Raw genomic sequence first — 15,919 nt, forward strand, 5'->3', positions numbered from 1 at the left:
CCCGCATGCACAATGCTGGGTGGTCCAGTGCCACCCTGAGAAGCAAAAGCCCAAATTAAGACAGTCATATGCATGCAATGGCATAGAGAGTATCTTTTTTCTTTTCTTAGCTTTCCTCTACAAGAACAGAAAATCTGTGGATCTACCCCAAACCCTGTGTATTGGTTAGAAGAGCAGCCTGGACAGAATTAATTTCATCCAGTTTTATTTGTCAATACCGGAGACACCTCCTGCTGAGCCCGTCACCCCGAGCTCCCTTCATAAATCAACAGGAGGAGATGCTTCCCAGGCACTCTTCATCTGACCTATTTTAGCCTTTTAGCTGCTGATGAAATGAATCGTTCTTATTTCTCTCCTCTGACTATAAAGCAAGTCTAGACAAGTAACTCAGATGTTGATACTTAAATCTGGATAGGGTAATTTCACTTCTGGGGTCCGTATCTGACTACAGCTCTCTTATTGCCTTGCCAGGGCAAATCACTTCACTTCTGTCTCTCTGACAGTCCCTTCATCAGCAGCACAGGGATAAAAGATTTTATTAGCGTTGTAAAAGCATGGAAAATAATTGCATGGAAGTTTCTGATTAAGTCTAGGCAGAAAACAGCACAGCATTATAGCAGAATTTAGGTTAAGAAATACAAGCGTAAGAGTGAATGTACAATAATAACCATTTTCTCTGTGCACCAGTCACAAAGGATTGTGTCTTTCCCTAAAATGTTTTATGTTATTTGTCAACTAAGATGCTTGGTTAATAGTGCTACACTGACAGGCTGGAGAAGTCATTACTGCAATGCTGGTTAAACGCTCTGACAAAAGCTTTTTTGGTTCCCTGTTATTAAACAACGGTGGATGCTGGGGGGGTTCCCCTGCGGGTGAGCCTGCAGCGATAGCGTTCCCCTTCAATACCAATTAGCCTTTGCTTTGGACAGCAAACGCACGGTGAGTGTTCAAAGAAGAGGGTTAGCATCTCAACAGGCTAACACAAAAACCTGGAGGATGGAGATCTGTTGTTTATCTCAAAAGTGTAGAAAAATGTGATAATTTCTGGACATTGTGTTCCTCCTCTCCCCTCTTTTCTGTACTTCTGAGAACATGGGAACTCACTCTTATTAACGAAACGAGGAAGATTACCCCAGCTGCAGTGCCACGGACACAAGGCCCATTATCCCAATTTCCTTCATAACATCCTCACACCTGGACACTCTGTCAGGGTAAGTCAATTAAGAGCAGCTTCACAAAACCACATTTCACTTCAAAGCTCTTCTCCTGGGGAAAAAAATCAGCCTCAGCAACCTGACTCTTTACGTATCGACATGGCAAGGTCAAAAAGCTTCACATTAACGGCACATTTCTGCAATGCTGGATGATGAACTCGAGGAGCGGTCTATACAGTTGCCATGTCTTCTCAATTCCCAAGCAAGCAGAAAGAAATCAAACTGGCTGTGAACAACCCCGACGCAGGCAAATTTTCATAGGCCGCTCCTATGAGCTCCGTCAGTGGCAAGCTGTGCTTCTTTTAGAAGAAATAAAATGAAAAATCATTACTTATCTTAATTGTCGCTAAGGGTTTACCATGCTCTGAGCTCAACATCTTAATATTAGCTCTTCCCCGAGAGCTGGACAGGAGGATTTTGAGGAACACAATAGCTGAATCTCAGGGGCTCCTCTCAATTAATCACTGAAATGTATCCTGTTTCATTATCTACCATCAGAGTATAACGTAATTAGTGCGCATTATACATTAGAGATATTTATTAGTCCTCCACTACGTATGGACTCACACTCAAGGCAGTGGGAGCCCGTTATATGCATTGCAACTTCTTTTTCACCAGCAGCAAGGAGCTGAGTTGGGTTAGCTCTGCAGGGACTCCCTACTTGCAAAGAGCATGAGTGTTCCCCGTACACTTTAAAGTCACCATTAATTTATCATGTGAAATGGCACATATGGGACGAAAAGTGATGCCTGAAAGTCTCCCGAATGGTCTTGAGGGCAGCGCAACATGTTTGTGATGTTCATGAAAGACGGCACCAAACCCGAACCCTGAGCAGAGATTTATCACATTGCTGGTGACTTGTCGAGCGAATACAGGCTGATTTGTGCCTTCGTGCTAAAAATCACACACGGTTGCACGCCTGGTTTCAGTGAAAAACCACCTAAAATGCAGCACGTTTGAGTTTCATTCTGAATTTGGTATTCTGAGAGCGTCCTTACCCATCGCTGTGAGAATGAAGAGGAGTATTTCTGGACCCAGAGAACCAAAGCTCCCACGTTACCCAGCCGTATGCCTTGCTACCACACGCAGCACCCAACACACGCAGGTGCCTTACCCAGCAGGTAAGCATCCTGCACCTTAAATTTATTTTCATGCTAACGAAGGAAAGTAGGGATTTTTCCGAGTTGCTCTCGCTATGGGTCATTATGGCAAGTGCTGAGCGATTAGTGGTAATTGCCAGGCATGCTGGTTGCCGTCCCCTCGCCCGGCTGACGACAAGCTCTCTTACAGCCAGGCCAGCCAAAACCACAGGGGCCAGACAGAACCAGTAGCGCTGGGTGGGAGTGACTGGGAGGGAGAAAGCTCTCAGCTCCATAGGTGTAAGCACTGCACAGGCATTGCAAACAGGGTGAAAAAGCATTACGCAGTGACAAGCACTTAATGACTCCAAGGAAGGCTATTAAATAACTAACATTGATTGATATAAAGACACCTGCTGCTGTGAGATGCTTTACAAAGGGTTCGCTTGATAGGACTATTGTGCAGAACCTACTAAAACAGGGAAGATGTCCATTGGGAGGAGCTATATAGTATTTTTCTGCTGCAGCCTGCTTACCACAAAATTTAAAATGGTAAATTACTCTGACACTGCTCACAGCTACAGCTGCTTTAATCAGCTGGGTGGCTATTTGGTTCCAGCAGATAGCATCATATTTTCTTCAGACTGACCATAGGGTCTGGGAGATGCACTGACATGGCCTTGAATCCGAGTGTTTCCCCGGTTTTTATAATCATATTTCAAGAAATGGGCAGGCCAAATGGAGCAAAGCTTAAGGGGATAAACTACTAGAATTATAGTCAGAGCGTCTGTTTCCACTCTTCAGTAGAACCAAAGATAACGTTGTTAATAGTGATCATTGGGTTTAGAGAGTATAAATCTAACCATGATTAAATTCTGTTCCCTGTGAGCTAAGCCAGGAACTCAGCTGCTATCAGGACAGAGATTACGTATGCATTTACAGTCCAAAATTGCTAGAGCCTGAGTCTGTTCCTTATTTTGCTTTCAAAAAGACATTTAGTAGGACTATGAGGAACAATGTCAAAGAGCAGCCAACTGCAAAAGATGTATCCACACTCTTCGTCTTTTATCTCCTTATCCTCTATTTCACATGGTTTCGATACCTTTGGAGAAAGGAAGGATGATTCCCCTTCTCCAGACTGAGTTGGCAGGAGTAATCTGCCAAAATGCAGACACCCCTGGTGATGCCTGTATGGGAGCTAGTCAACTTGGGGCCTTCTGAGGAACAGCCGATCTCATTCTGAAGATGATTATTAGGTTTTCCGGGTCCGTTGTGTACCCAGGGGGGGATTATTTCTTTCCATGAACAACATAAAGACCTAAGGTGACTAGTACAGATGTAGAGATCTACAACGTAGACAGACCAAAGTCAGGTAATAGCATCCATGTGCAACCTCGTAAAATGAAGTGATTCAGATTAACAGTACAAGATGAACGCATTTGTAAACTCTGATTTCTCAGAGCGTTTGCTTACCTAGGATCACAAAGAAACTTGGTCTTTTCACCTTCTTCTCTCCAAATAAGCCATTCTCGGAAAGAGGGATGAACAAACATTCGCGTCATATCTCTACGTTTGATAAGAAACATAGAAAGGTTCTCCATCCTCTGCTGAAAGTCATCCCACTCCAAAGTGCCCTCAATGTTACCTGCATTAATGGCCTGAAAAATATGTTCATCTGTTAATGGGTGCAGAGATGCCACTGCCACATTCAAAAGAGGCATAACCCGATCAAAGGAAGACTGCGTTGGGAACTTCATATTGCACTGCAACAGGTAAACTTCTGACAGAGACACTGGGACTACTTTGTAGCTGGAGCTTTTTAGTACTAGGTATCCTTTCTCTATGAGATCAAAAGTGAGTTTTAGGTACAGATAGGACCCTTGGCTCAAGGTCTTGAGGTGAGAACTGAGTTTCCCAAACGTAGTGTTGTCCATTTTGCCGTTAAGCGAGATGTTGTTCTGGATCTCCGAGCTGCTGTGTATCCGATGAAGGATATATGCCTGCAGGTCCTGGTCTATGGCTTCATTCTCTTCCAGTCTATCCAAAAATATTCTGTGGAAGGGCAACAGCTTAATTATTTCCTACAAAGAAAGCAGAAGAAAAAAAAAAAGGGTACTCATGCTGGCAGTGTTTATTATTCATTAAGTAAACTTAATTCATGTTACAATAGCACCTTTGAGACTCCTTTAAGACCTCTTCCATCAGGGCAAGCACACAAGATGGCAGTTTGTGCCCTCAGGACCCCAGAACCTCATCTATAATCAAGTAGGTTGCACGTGAAACATGACTGAAATAAAAATGAAGGACACTGTTCCTAATACCGCATCCATGGAAAGGGCTAGAAAATTCACAGAGAGCGGTGCCCTTGTTATTCCTACCCCATCCCAACCACGTATCAACACGCCATCCCTTCTGCTACCATGTCTGAGGGAATAGACAACCAGATGACAGATCTGAGGCCAGAAGAAATTTTGCTGAAGCTGAGCCTCAGTATCTCCCCAGGAGCGTGCTCCTGTATAACACAGCTGCTATCAACAGGGAAATGCATGGAAACGTCAGAACAGATAATAGCAAGTATTTTCCAGCGCAAAGTAAATACGTCTATCTGCTGCAGGATACTGTGGCCAGAGATTCTCTCATCTGCTGAACTCACTGATGATGCTTATGCAACATAAATGAAAGATCATGAAAGGCCCTTCCGAAGGAATTCTTGCGTCATGGGCTCTCAGTCACTGCGAAGAGAGGAGGAATGATGCAATGGAGCTGGACAAGGCAGATTCAGGAGAAGCCATCAACTCTCCAATAAAATAAAGAGGGTGAGCACAGTGCAAAACTAAAGCTTGCAGTGAAGACCGTAAGGCTGCAAAAGCCCTAATTAAAAGAGGAATTCAAGTCATAGGGATGCAATTTACCTACAATTACGAAAAGATTTCTTCCAAATGATGTTTAATCTACTCCATTACTGAGCAAAAAAAGAACTCCAGCACAAAACAGCAGATAGCCTGTGCTCTCCTGGTGTCTTGGGGAGCAGCTGCCGTTCCCAGCTACAAAAGCAGTGTGCAGCAGCTGGCTGCCTTGATGGAGCTGGAACCAGCACTCAGCTCCCTGCCAGGAGGACCACAGTAAATCAACCTGTGGATCTCAGTAAATATTAGCCAATCTCAGTAAAACTGCTTAATGGAGCTCGGTCAAAACGAACTCCACAGCTCTGTGCTAATGAAAAAATGGCTAATAACGAAAAAATAAGAAACGCAGAGCTGCAGACACGCCTTTCTGCCTGGAGCAGCTGGGCCAGGCGAAGAGCGGCTCTGAGCTGGCTCCCAAACGCGTGTCCCGTCCCCCTGATGTCTGTCTCCTCTGGGCTCCTGGCTCCGACGCTCAGTGTGAATGTTCCCACAAGTGATGCTGCAAATCAACCAGCTCTACTGTGAAACAGTTGAAAGAGCAGATCTGCCCTAACTGGGTCATTGTGTTTGCTTCCCAGCTTGCTCATTCGGATGAGCAGTTGAGCCAACAAACTAAGGTCAGCTTAATCCTCATGCCAAGAGAGTGATGATGAGTAGCTAAGGACAGGCTGAAGGTAAAAACCTGCCCAGCTGCAAACTAAAATAAAAATACTTGAGAATAAGCCAAACAACATTCAGCTTAGAGCTTCAGCACCTGCTCAAGAGAGTTGTCTCTGAGCTGAATAATGTCTTGGCCTGACATTGACTCCTCCAGACTGAAACAAGCACAGCCTCGCTCTCTGGGTCACGCAGAAGGGGTGCGAAGATACAAATTCCTTTCCCTTCCACAGGGAGGAGAGGATGTTCTTGAGCAGCACACGCTGACAGACGTCAGGCCCTACCCTCCTGATACGCTTGGTGAGTAAGTAGCCTGTTGGCATGTGAGCTGTCTCACTCAAATGAACTAAACTATTTGCTGATGAAAATTTATTTACATGAATAAGCGATGCTGGATTAGATCCATTCAAAGCTGTAGAGTGAGTTTGGGGACATGAATGTAAATCCAAGTACAAAAAAGCCAAAAGGATAACCTGAAATAAAGGGTCTTAAGCAAATCCAGATATCCACTAAGGTCTTCTTTATCGAAGACCATCGTGACAATGACACAGTTTATCACAATTCTTGGTCTCAACATACCTGTAGACTTGTCCTGACTGTCACTACCAGCTTTAGCCAGGAAGGGAATTTTCCAATCATTTTGCTCAGGAATGATACTATGGTGTCTCCATAATCTGGCTTGTGAAATTCAGCCTCATTTAAACCATCAATTAATATAATGAAATCTTCATCGGGGATCTTCCTCTCTGAGAGAAAGAGAAAAAGCATTTATTTGAAAGGCTAGACACGTGACTATAATGTACTGCAAAGTCACTACAGTGTTTTAAAGCATCATCAGATATTGCTAAAGAACAAAAAAGACACAGTAGCAGCACCTTTCTCACGATACATTAATTGCATATATACACAGAGGTAGGCTCGCACACACGCAATCTCAATTCTTCTAAAATACATATTTTAGTTAAGACACACAGAACTGTGATATCTCACAGATAAAATAGCTAATCATCTTTTTAAAAATTACCTCTTCCACAAAGTCCAATGTTACTTGATGTGAATCAGTATCTTTCTGCTAAGTTTTAATAAACACATTATTAGTGGTTCTTTACAGTTTTGGTATTAAACTCTCACCCTGATGTCAGCCTGTCTTAATTTTTGAAACTGCTAAATGAAGGTTCACCAAAAAATTCACTTCCCCAATACCTCTAGATCCTTCCAATTCTGGCGTCTGCACTTCGGGCACTGGCTTCTTGATCGACTAAGGTCTAGGCAAGTGTTTTGAAACAAAAGCAAGCCTGACTGACAGGCAAGAAAAATTATCTGACGAGAGTAAACCATCAGTCTGCATGTGTGGGGAAGGTCATTCAACATTCTGGAGGTTACATCCTCTGTTCAGCAGAGACTGTTCAAAACGACTCTGAACTTCCAGTATTGTAAAGGAGTTTGATCACAAGTCTGTAGCCAAAGCCTCTTTTATAAACGAGTCAGGGGGAATAAAAAAAGATCCTAAAAAAAGCAAATCACAAAACTGGGTTTTTCCGCTGCTGGTGAATACAGTAACTAAACTGATGTAGACAATGAAGTCAGTGTTTCTACATCAGATGCTGAAAGCTGAGTATAGCTTTATAAGTAATAATATAGATTCTTTTGGACTTGCATCTTAAGCTCAAGTGGTATCTTCTCAGAGGTAATCTTGCCTAATAAACTCAAAAACGGGTGGGAAATGGGACATCTGAGTCTATTGTTGGCATACGTGTGTAACATGTACTACAGATTCTGAACTGTATAAAGTTTGCTCTCCTTTGTAAAGTACTATGGATAAATCCTGCTATCAAAAAGCTCAGTATTCCCAATAGCAGGTAAGCTTTTCTCTTTGACTTTAAATTGTATCAGGAAATCTTCTGTAAAAACCCAGCACAAGATGTTCATCGATGACATGAGCCGTCTCTGCGGTGTTGCAGGGAGAACAGAAATGCGTAAACACCTTGCATTCAGTACTGCTGAGCATCAAAATCCCATCTTGTTCTTGCCTTACATTACCAAGTTGCATTTATTTCCTAACATACTGGTAATACACATATGAAAACCACATATTTTGCATTAAAATTACCATCGATCCTTTTTCAGTTAACTTCTCAGTAAGATTATTTGATACACTAGAAAATATACTTTATGACTCTCTGAAATCTTGGAGTGAATATAGTGCCTGAGTTTTATACCCACATCTCATGTTTCTCATAAAGCCTGAGGGAGAGAGGAGAAAGCAGGGAGTAGGGGAAGAATAAGAACTTTGTTCTCCTATATATTATTTAGATTCCTTCAGAGTAAAAAAAATAGATTTGAGAAACATGAATCTAACTTTCTCAGTGACATTCACCATTAACGGCTGCGCAATAATTTTGTCCCAGTAGCATTAGCGCTTTAACAGCACCTTGTAAAAGACCTGCTGATATATTTACAGAGTCTTAAATGTTATATATTTTAAAACCAATTTCCAGACACTGTTCATTTTGTTACAAAACACTTGGTGCAAACTAGCTTGCCAACGCTCTCGATCAGCAAGGTTGAAAGATGGGAGTCCTAATCACTGGCTCCATCGGAGCTCTGTTAAGTGCAGAGCCCAAGAAGAAAAAAAAATATCTTTTATTTAAATTTTTCCACCCCCCAGAATTTAGGACCAGATGGGGATCAACCTGCTTGGCAAGAAAAATAAGCATCCTCCAAAATGCTCTGAATTCAAGAGCTGGAATACCTCCCAAGGAGTTACTGTAATAACCACATATTATTTTCCTTTAGAGCGGCGGTTCCTAAATGTATCTTTTTTTTTTTGCCAGGAGTGTTGGTAAGAAAGACTAGCCATGCTACTCCTACAGTGACATTTCTCCATGCCAGGAAAATCAACTGCTGTCGAGCCGTGCTGGCTCTACGCGTGCTTTGTGCCTGGTGGAACCACGCATGTTGGATCCAGATGCTGCTGCTCAGAGTTTGGACACTGCGTTTTGAATTGCTGATTTGAACAACAGGGCTTTGAATCTGGTAGAAGCTGCATCTATTTCACGTTGGCTCCTGCACTGTCTTATGTAGGGTGGCAACAGAAAATTATCTGAATTATTTCTGCAGCACACCATTTTAATAAACACCGTTTTGCAGGACAACGGAGTCCTGAACTCTGCAACGCTCTCACAGTTTTCATGGCAACGAGCAAAGATCTTCAATCTAGCGACTGTCACAACGAATTGGTTATATCTAGCAGAGGAAAGAAAGAAATGGAGACAAAACCAATGCTGCATTAGAAAAAGCTCTGAAATCCATAATCAGGATAGGGCTTGTTACCAGTTCCCCTTGAAGCTTTACACAGAGTACCTATAGTTTTTTATGGTATCAGGTCTTTTGGTCAAAGCTTCAAATTCTCAAAAGTCCACTACATAATGGCAGGGAAAGGGAAAAATATTCACCCCCTAAACAGATAAATCAGAATACATTGCCATAAGCAGAGCTGTGCATGGAAATTGTTGCTTGTTTTCACTTTCAGAACTGCAAGGCCAGATTTGGGATGTGAAAGAAAGCAAGAAAAGAGAAAGCCAAACGCACGCTGTCATTAGCATTTCATCGATAGCCCTGAAACGCACACCAGGAGGAGAGGGGTGATTAACCCCTCGCTTCCAAACAAGCACAATGGCATATTCTCAGCTTCTCCAGATCTCACCTCTTCCCTGCAGCTCTTGAGACGCGAAGCAGAAGGATTAATCTATGGCTTTGTTTAAACGCCCAGATGCAACTAAGCAGCATGTTTAAAATAATAATAATAAAAAAGGGGTGCGGCTGCTCAGGGAAAGCATAGGGACCGCCGTTACAATACCTTTGTGGAGGTTTTCCAAGGGCTCCAGGACTCCCCTTCGGAAGGAGGCCATGGGGTCTTGCACGCAGGACCTCAGGCTGAGCATGCTTTGCAGGTGGGGCTCTCGCAGGAGCTGCTCCCTGTAGGCGACGAACTGCGGCGAGCGGCAGAGCAGGGCGGCCACGTTGTGCACAAACTCTGGCACCAGGCAGGTGTAGGCATTATCAGCTTGGCAGTAGTGATAAGCGACAACCTAGCAAAGAGAAAAGGAACAAAAACCGCATCTTCATCAGACGCGAGTCGGGCAAGTTGTTAAAAGCAGCATTTTTCGTTTGGTGAGTTTGATGTATTCTGGCAGGTGAAGTCTTTAAGAGTACCGAGTGTTAACTACCTGTGACAAGAATCCAGACAAATCAGTTGGTAAAAACAGGCACTGATCCTGAAAAATGACTGGACCTGCCACTTGAGGAATAAATGAAATTAAGCTGTAGCTGCTCACAGAGACGGACAGTGACAGTAACTGACATATTTGAAGTGCTGCGCTGGGCAGGGAGTGATAGGATTGTGCTCCAAGCTCTGTTTAAGGACTTGGTGTCAGTAATAACTTGTGATTGTTTTCTTGAACTTATTTTTTATTTGCTATTTTCAAATGTCAGGCTCTGTAGAAGCAGGCAGAGAGCACAGGCTGAGTACCTTACAGCAAGGTAGCATCTGCAAACGACAGATTCCCGTGAACTGGCGGGGAATGTCAGACTTACTATACATTACTCATTCACTGTGATCCCACCCTTCATTCAGAAAATCAATTCAATTCAAAAAAAAAAAAACAAAACCAAAAAAATTCATCTTTTCCCAGGCCACCTGATCTTCCCAGCTCTTCAGACTCTGCTAGAACTCACTAAATTCTGACCACTTATTAAAATAAGCAGAAAACCAGTGATATCTTCTCAGTCCTATCTGCCAACTTTCCTGTTTTCTTTTGCAATATAAAAAAGGCCCACAAAAATCTCTCTCTGCTTGTAAAGCACTCGGCAGGCTGCTCCAGTACCGCTCCAGTGCCCAGCTCCTCCTGCTCCCTTACTGGCACCAGCCTCCTTGTGGCACCGCCTGGCCATTTGGTGTGAGCCTCTGCCAGGTCAAAAAGCTTTTCTCCAGCTCCCATTCACTGGGTTTTCTTTTCAAATGTCACTGTTCGTATCCAAAAATATCCCAGCAAGGCAGGTGGGATCAGCTTTGCACCAAAACCACCACTGCCCTGGAGCACTGTAGCACAGAATACAAACATTGCAAAACAAAGCACATTTCTGAACACGGGAAGGACAACATAACTGAGGACACTGCGCACACGAGATTTCTGCGGCCTCTCTGGAGGCCGTGTGAGCTCGGATGAAACGTGGCCTGCGGCTGTTGGCCGTGATTAAGGCTTTCTGGCTTTCCACCTGCAATAACCAGCGCTCGGTTCGCAGCAGGCTCCAAGGCAGACGGGGTGGTGCAGCCAGGCTCTGAGCTCTGCCACTGCCAAGGATGGTACCGAGAAATAAAAACATGAGGCTGTGGGGTCCTCACACATTGCTGGCTCAGCACTGGCTTTTCATTTTAAATAGTAATATACGAAATTACCAATGGGGTATAATGCAATAATTTCCTTTCACAGTCAAAACGAGGTGTGATGCGTACAGTGATGATAAAGCTAGGTTGTTATTTCAAGCATCCAGACCTAATACACGTGCTTAAGCTTTAATGGATACCTCCAAATTCCTAACAGAAGTTTTCCTACCAGCCAGTTAAAATATAATGTATTCCCTTAGAGAACAGCACTGGGTAAAGCAATAATAAACGTAGTGATTTCTTTTCAACAATCCTATTTATTTGGGGATTATAACTTGTGGATTCCACAGTACAAAGTTCTTAAGCAGCTGTCCCTTGATATCAGGTTCCCAGTAACAGAAACCAAATCGCTGTATGCAGAGCTCTTATTTCCTACACAATAGGTGTGTAGACACAAAAATAAAGTCTCCTTTTTACGAGTGGCCAATTAACTTCTTCCAGGAATCTAAAGAGCCACATCATGGAAAAGGGGACACACCTAGTACCCATGAAGAGAGTGGTCGCTGCTAGATATGTGGACTTACATACAGTTACAACTCAATTAATTTAAGCCCCTTCACATACACTCTCGATCCTTGTGCTGGATTTACTGGTATATTCATTAAGCCTTAAACAGTAGGATAAATTCAATGTTTAATAGGTGTATCTGAAGCTAAACCAGTAAGCAATGAAGATTTTGGAAAGGCAACTAAAGGAAAGGCATTATGATGTTCTCAGAAATGCAACTGCGCCAAAATTTCATCTTGATGTTATTTATTCTCCGTGACATTTTCTCTATCTTCAAATCAAAGAGAGACTGCCAAAAGCCAGTGCTGCAAGCTGAGCCTGGTGCTAGAAATCAGGCTCCTCACTTACAGAAACAGAGTTGGGTGGGAAACAGTTTTTACATCCTGTAAAACTTTTCAAGGTTTCAAAGCATTTCCCTATTCCACCCTTGGGAATGAGACCAGGGTTAATGTGAAAAGTGAATGAAAGAAACTTCAGGACAAGCAATGGGTTGGTGTTGATGGGGCTCATCCCCAAACACGTTCAAACCCTCTTCTTTCTCCCCTGTATTAGGTGAACGCCTTTAACACCCAGCCACTAATGCTCTGGGGAAGGTCTCTTTCCAATTATTTCACTTTATATACTTTATTAATTGCTCAAGGATCCAGCAAGAGGGCTGGATTACCATCTCCACTGCTTAGGATTCTCTTCTAAGACACGGGAGACCCTGTCCAGACCTTGTTCTGCACCTGAAATGACTGCTCCATAAGCTAGTTGTAATTCCGGGGTGGTGTTAGTCTCTCCTCCTTTTGCTTGACTGGACAAGCCAAGAAATACATCCAAGGAAAAAAAAAAAAAAAAACCACCACAAACTCACCAACTTGTACAGCCTGGAAATGAACTTTTCATTGAAAAAGGTGTGCTCTCAATAAAAGCTTCGTTTTCCATAAATGGAACTACTTTGCTTTAAAAACCTTCTTGAAAAAGTTCCAACCATCTCTCATCATAAACAAAATCCCTGAATTAAACATTTAATTTTAACTAGAAACTGTGTTACAATAAATGAAATCACTCTTCCAAAGGTATGGGCATGACTGGATGTTGTGACCAGTAAACATTTATTTTTGTCTGATACAATTTAAGGCATAATTTTTGTAATCATTTCAATTTGAACTTTGTCATCACATAGCACTAAACACTATAAACACTAAAGTGGACTTCCAAAACTTTTAAACCTTTATTTCAGCTATCAGGTTTGTTAAATGATGTTTACAAAGTTGGAAGTGGAAAAATTCCTTGCTCTGAAGTTTGATTAAATTTAAATCACTGGATTGCAAACATTCAGTATACAATGCCTACAGGCATTATAAGCAACCCTAATGCAAGAGAAGTGGATTACAACGAAAGGATGGGAAAAGCAACACTTAGATCAAGAGAACTGTTCAAAAATATCTGTTTATGTCATTTTTGTAAGGGCTGAGAATGCAGTTTCGACAAGTCGAGTGACTCCATGCTGAGAAACCAAGACATTATGTTGTTTACATTAAATATCAAATGCCAAAAGTTACAAACTTGTATAATTTCCTTTCTTGCTTGAAAGGGAGCTTCAAAGTAATTCACACTTGTATGATGCATATTTTACTTCCAATGATTATCTCCTCTCCTAAAATGATTTGGAGAGTCTAGCTGGCTACACACCAAAGAAGTACATTTATCATGAGCTTTTTGCTAGCCAATTTTAAACATTAATGATGTGTTATAAGGCTTGAGAAACACCAGACACAGCGAAGGCAGAGCGCTGCCTCTAACAAACCATGGCCAACGTTCAACACAACCCCATTCTCTCCTGAAGTGGGGTCGGGGAGCACCAAAACTCTCATCTACTCAGAAATGACACAAACATCATCTTCTTAACTGCTACAGCAGAATTATGAAAGATATTATTCATATTCTCTTTAGGTGTCAAATCCAGTAGGTCTTCAGGAGTCTCTTCTCCCAACCCTTCCAATACCAGCCACCCTACTCTCTCCTTTCTGCCACAACCACTTCCCATTCCTCCCTTCATCCAGCCTCACGTAACCTTCACCTTCCTACCACCCTTTCTGCTGTCCCTCTGTTCGGGTTCACTCCTTCACCCACCCCTTTCTTGGATGCAGGACTCGCCAACAGTGTCCCATCCTGACATGCAGACACCGTACATCTTTCCTGCAGCTCTCCTCCCCACACCAAAATGCTTTTCTGAATCACGGCCATGCAAACTGCGCTCCAGATCGCCAAGGCCAAGCTACTGATTTCACCTGGCTTGGGCTCAGCGGAGCAGATACGGAAGAATTCCATGAAATCAGAAAAAAAGGGAAATTTCCTCATATAGGTCAGGACCTAGGAAAATAGGTGCTGGAAGAAGGAGAAAGACACTCGTGTGTTTAAAGCAAAGCAGCTATTCCAAAGATAATGGGAAACACCAGTGGAAGAGGAGGGGAAGAGCTGCATGAATGCAGAAGGAGGAGAGGCTGGAGAGGGCACAGAGAGCGGAAAAAGAGGAGGCACAAAAGAGATTGTGTATCACCTATAAAGTACAGAGGGAAAGAAGAGACTGAACTGTGAAGGGGAAAAGAAAAGAGAGAAAGGGGAGAAAATGACATGTCAGGAGAGGCAAGAGATAACAGTAATATGAGAAAGGCTGGAAGGACAGTGTGAACATCAAAGGGGAAAGAGGGGCTGAAGATGGCTCAAGGGAAATAAGTTATTTTTACTTAATAGGACAGGCCAATTTTAAGCAGTTCTCTGGCACTATTTGCAAAAAAGAATATCCTCCATCTAAGAAGCATTCCTTTGGCATCACGCCTCTGGTGTGATTTGTCTCTGCTTCCTTCTGTAAGCACGTCATGCAAGGAGGCCATTCTGCCAAGCCCCCCTAAAAGGACCAACCTCACAGACACCTGAGCTCGCAGCAACACCCCAGTTCCTCCAGTGCTTTTAAAGGGCTTCAACACTGTATTTTAACCGCATTTCTGCACCTAATAAGATTTATCTTTTTTTGACCCATACAAAATAGCTTCAAATAAATTCAGTGTAACGCTTTTACCTGCCAAAATGCCATTTGCCAAGCATAACGTTGGCTGTAATAATGCAAATGGAAATCAGCACTGCTGTATTTTATCCATTGCACATGACTGTGCATGTATGTGGTGACCCAGTTTGTTGGGAACATTCATTACTTTTACATAGCCGAGAATGCCAGCAAATGCCCTCTGAAACTCATTAGTGTCGCAGGGCATCAAAGCTCAGAAGTAATGAATCTCTCCACCTCTATGTAAGGTAGGAGTACTCCCTTTCTTTCTATACGCCTGCAGCAACGATAATGACACTTTGGCTTATGGCTTGGAGGATGGGGAGAAGAGCCTCCGAAGCCACCAGCCGTGCTCAGCATCAGCTGAGTGCGCTAATGCAATGGACGTACAGCTGCTCGACATAGGGTACGACCCATTAGCGCAGCAGAGCTGCCTTTCAGGTCCATTTGTTTAAGTGCTGCTACCACAAGCAACCACACAGCATCCAGAAACCCAAAGAATATAGCTGTTCAATGGGTTATTTAAAACTGTGTAGCCGATCCATTAAAAATCCTCTGTGAGTAAGGGATAAAACCTTCAGGGAAAAAGGGGGAAGGTGACCCTAACCAGAGGGGACACAGTTCAGGCTTCTTCCTTTGAGCTGAACTGATCTCACCTTGGGCTGTCGTACCTCTGAACGGCGCTGGTGCCCCTTGTCGAAAGGCAAAGGTCCCCTAGGACACGTATTTGTGGGTCAGTATTTTTCAACACAGGCTAGGGCTGGTGGGAAAGCTTCCCATTTCATTTCTCTGAGGTGAAGGACCAGCTCCAGACAAGCCAGGTTGAGTCACCATCCCTGAAGTTATTTGAAAGACGTGTAGACATGGCACTTAGGTACAGGGTTTAGTGGTGGCCTTGGCAGTGGTAGGTTTACAGTTGGACTCAATGATCTTAAGGGTCTTTTCCAACCTAAATGATTCTATGATTCTAAGGTCATGCTCCAGCTGAGCTGCATCAGCCCAAGTTATACATTGCCTAGCATCATTTGGAGACAGAAAGGCAGCACTGCAAGGACAGCCAC

General features: G+C 43.1%; 1 protein-coding gene across 17 annotated transcripts in view; it reads right to left on the reverse strand.

The window, feature by feature from the left end:
• Positions 1-15,919, reverse strand: part of TANC2 (tetratricopeptide repeat, ankyrin repeat and coiled-coil containing 2) — a 290,145-nt gene that overhangs the window by 46,115 nt on the left and 228,111 nt on the right. For all 17 annotated transcript variants that reach the window (XM_030021416.2, XM_030021420.1, XM_030021407.2 and 14 more), the window contains 3 exons: positions 9,716-9,947; positions 6,436-6,602; positions 3,767-4,374 (listed from right to left, as the gene is read on the reverse strand). In XM_030021416.2, coding sequence (XP_029877276.1) covers positions 3,767-4,374; positions 6,436-6,602; positions 9,716-9,947 — 1,007 coding nt within the window. The remainder of the gene's footprint in view (positions 1-3,766; positions 4,375-6,435; positions 6,603-9,715; positions 9,948-15,919) is intronic.

This window comes from Aquila chrysaetos, chromosome 8, assembly GCF_900496995.4.
Source record: "Aquila chrysaetos chrysaetos chromosome 8, bAquChr1.4, whole genome shotgun sequence".
Lineage (NCBI taxonomy): Eukaryota > Metazoa > Chordata > Aves > Accipitriformes > Accipitridae > Aquila > Aquila chrysaetos.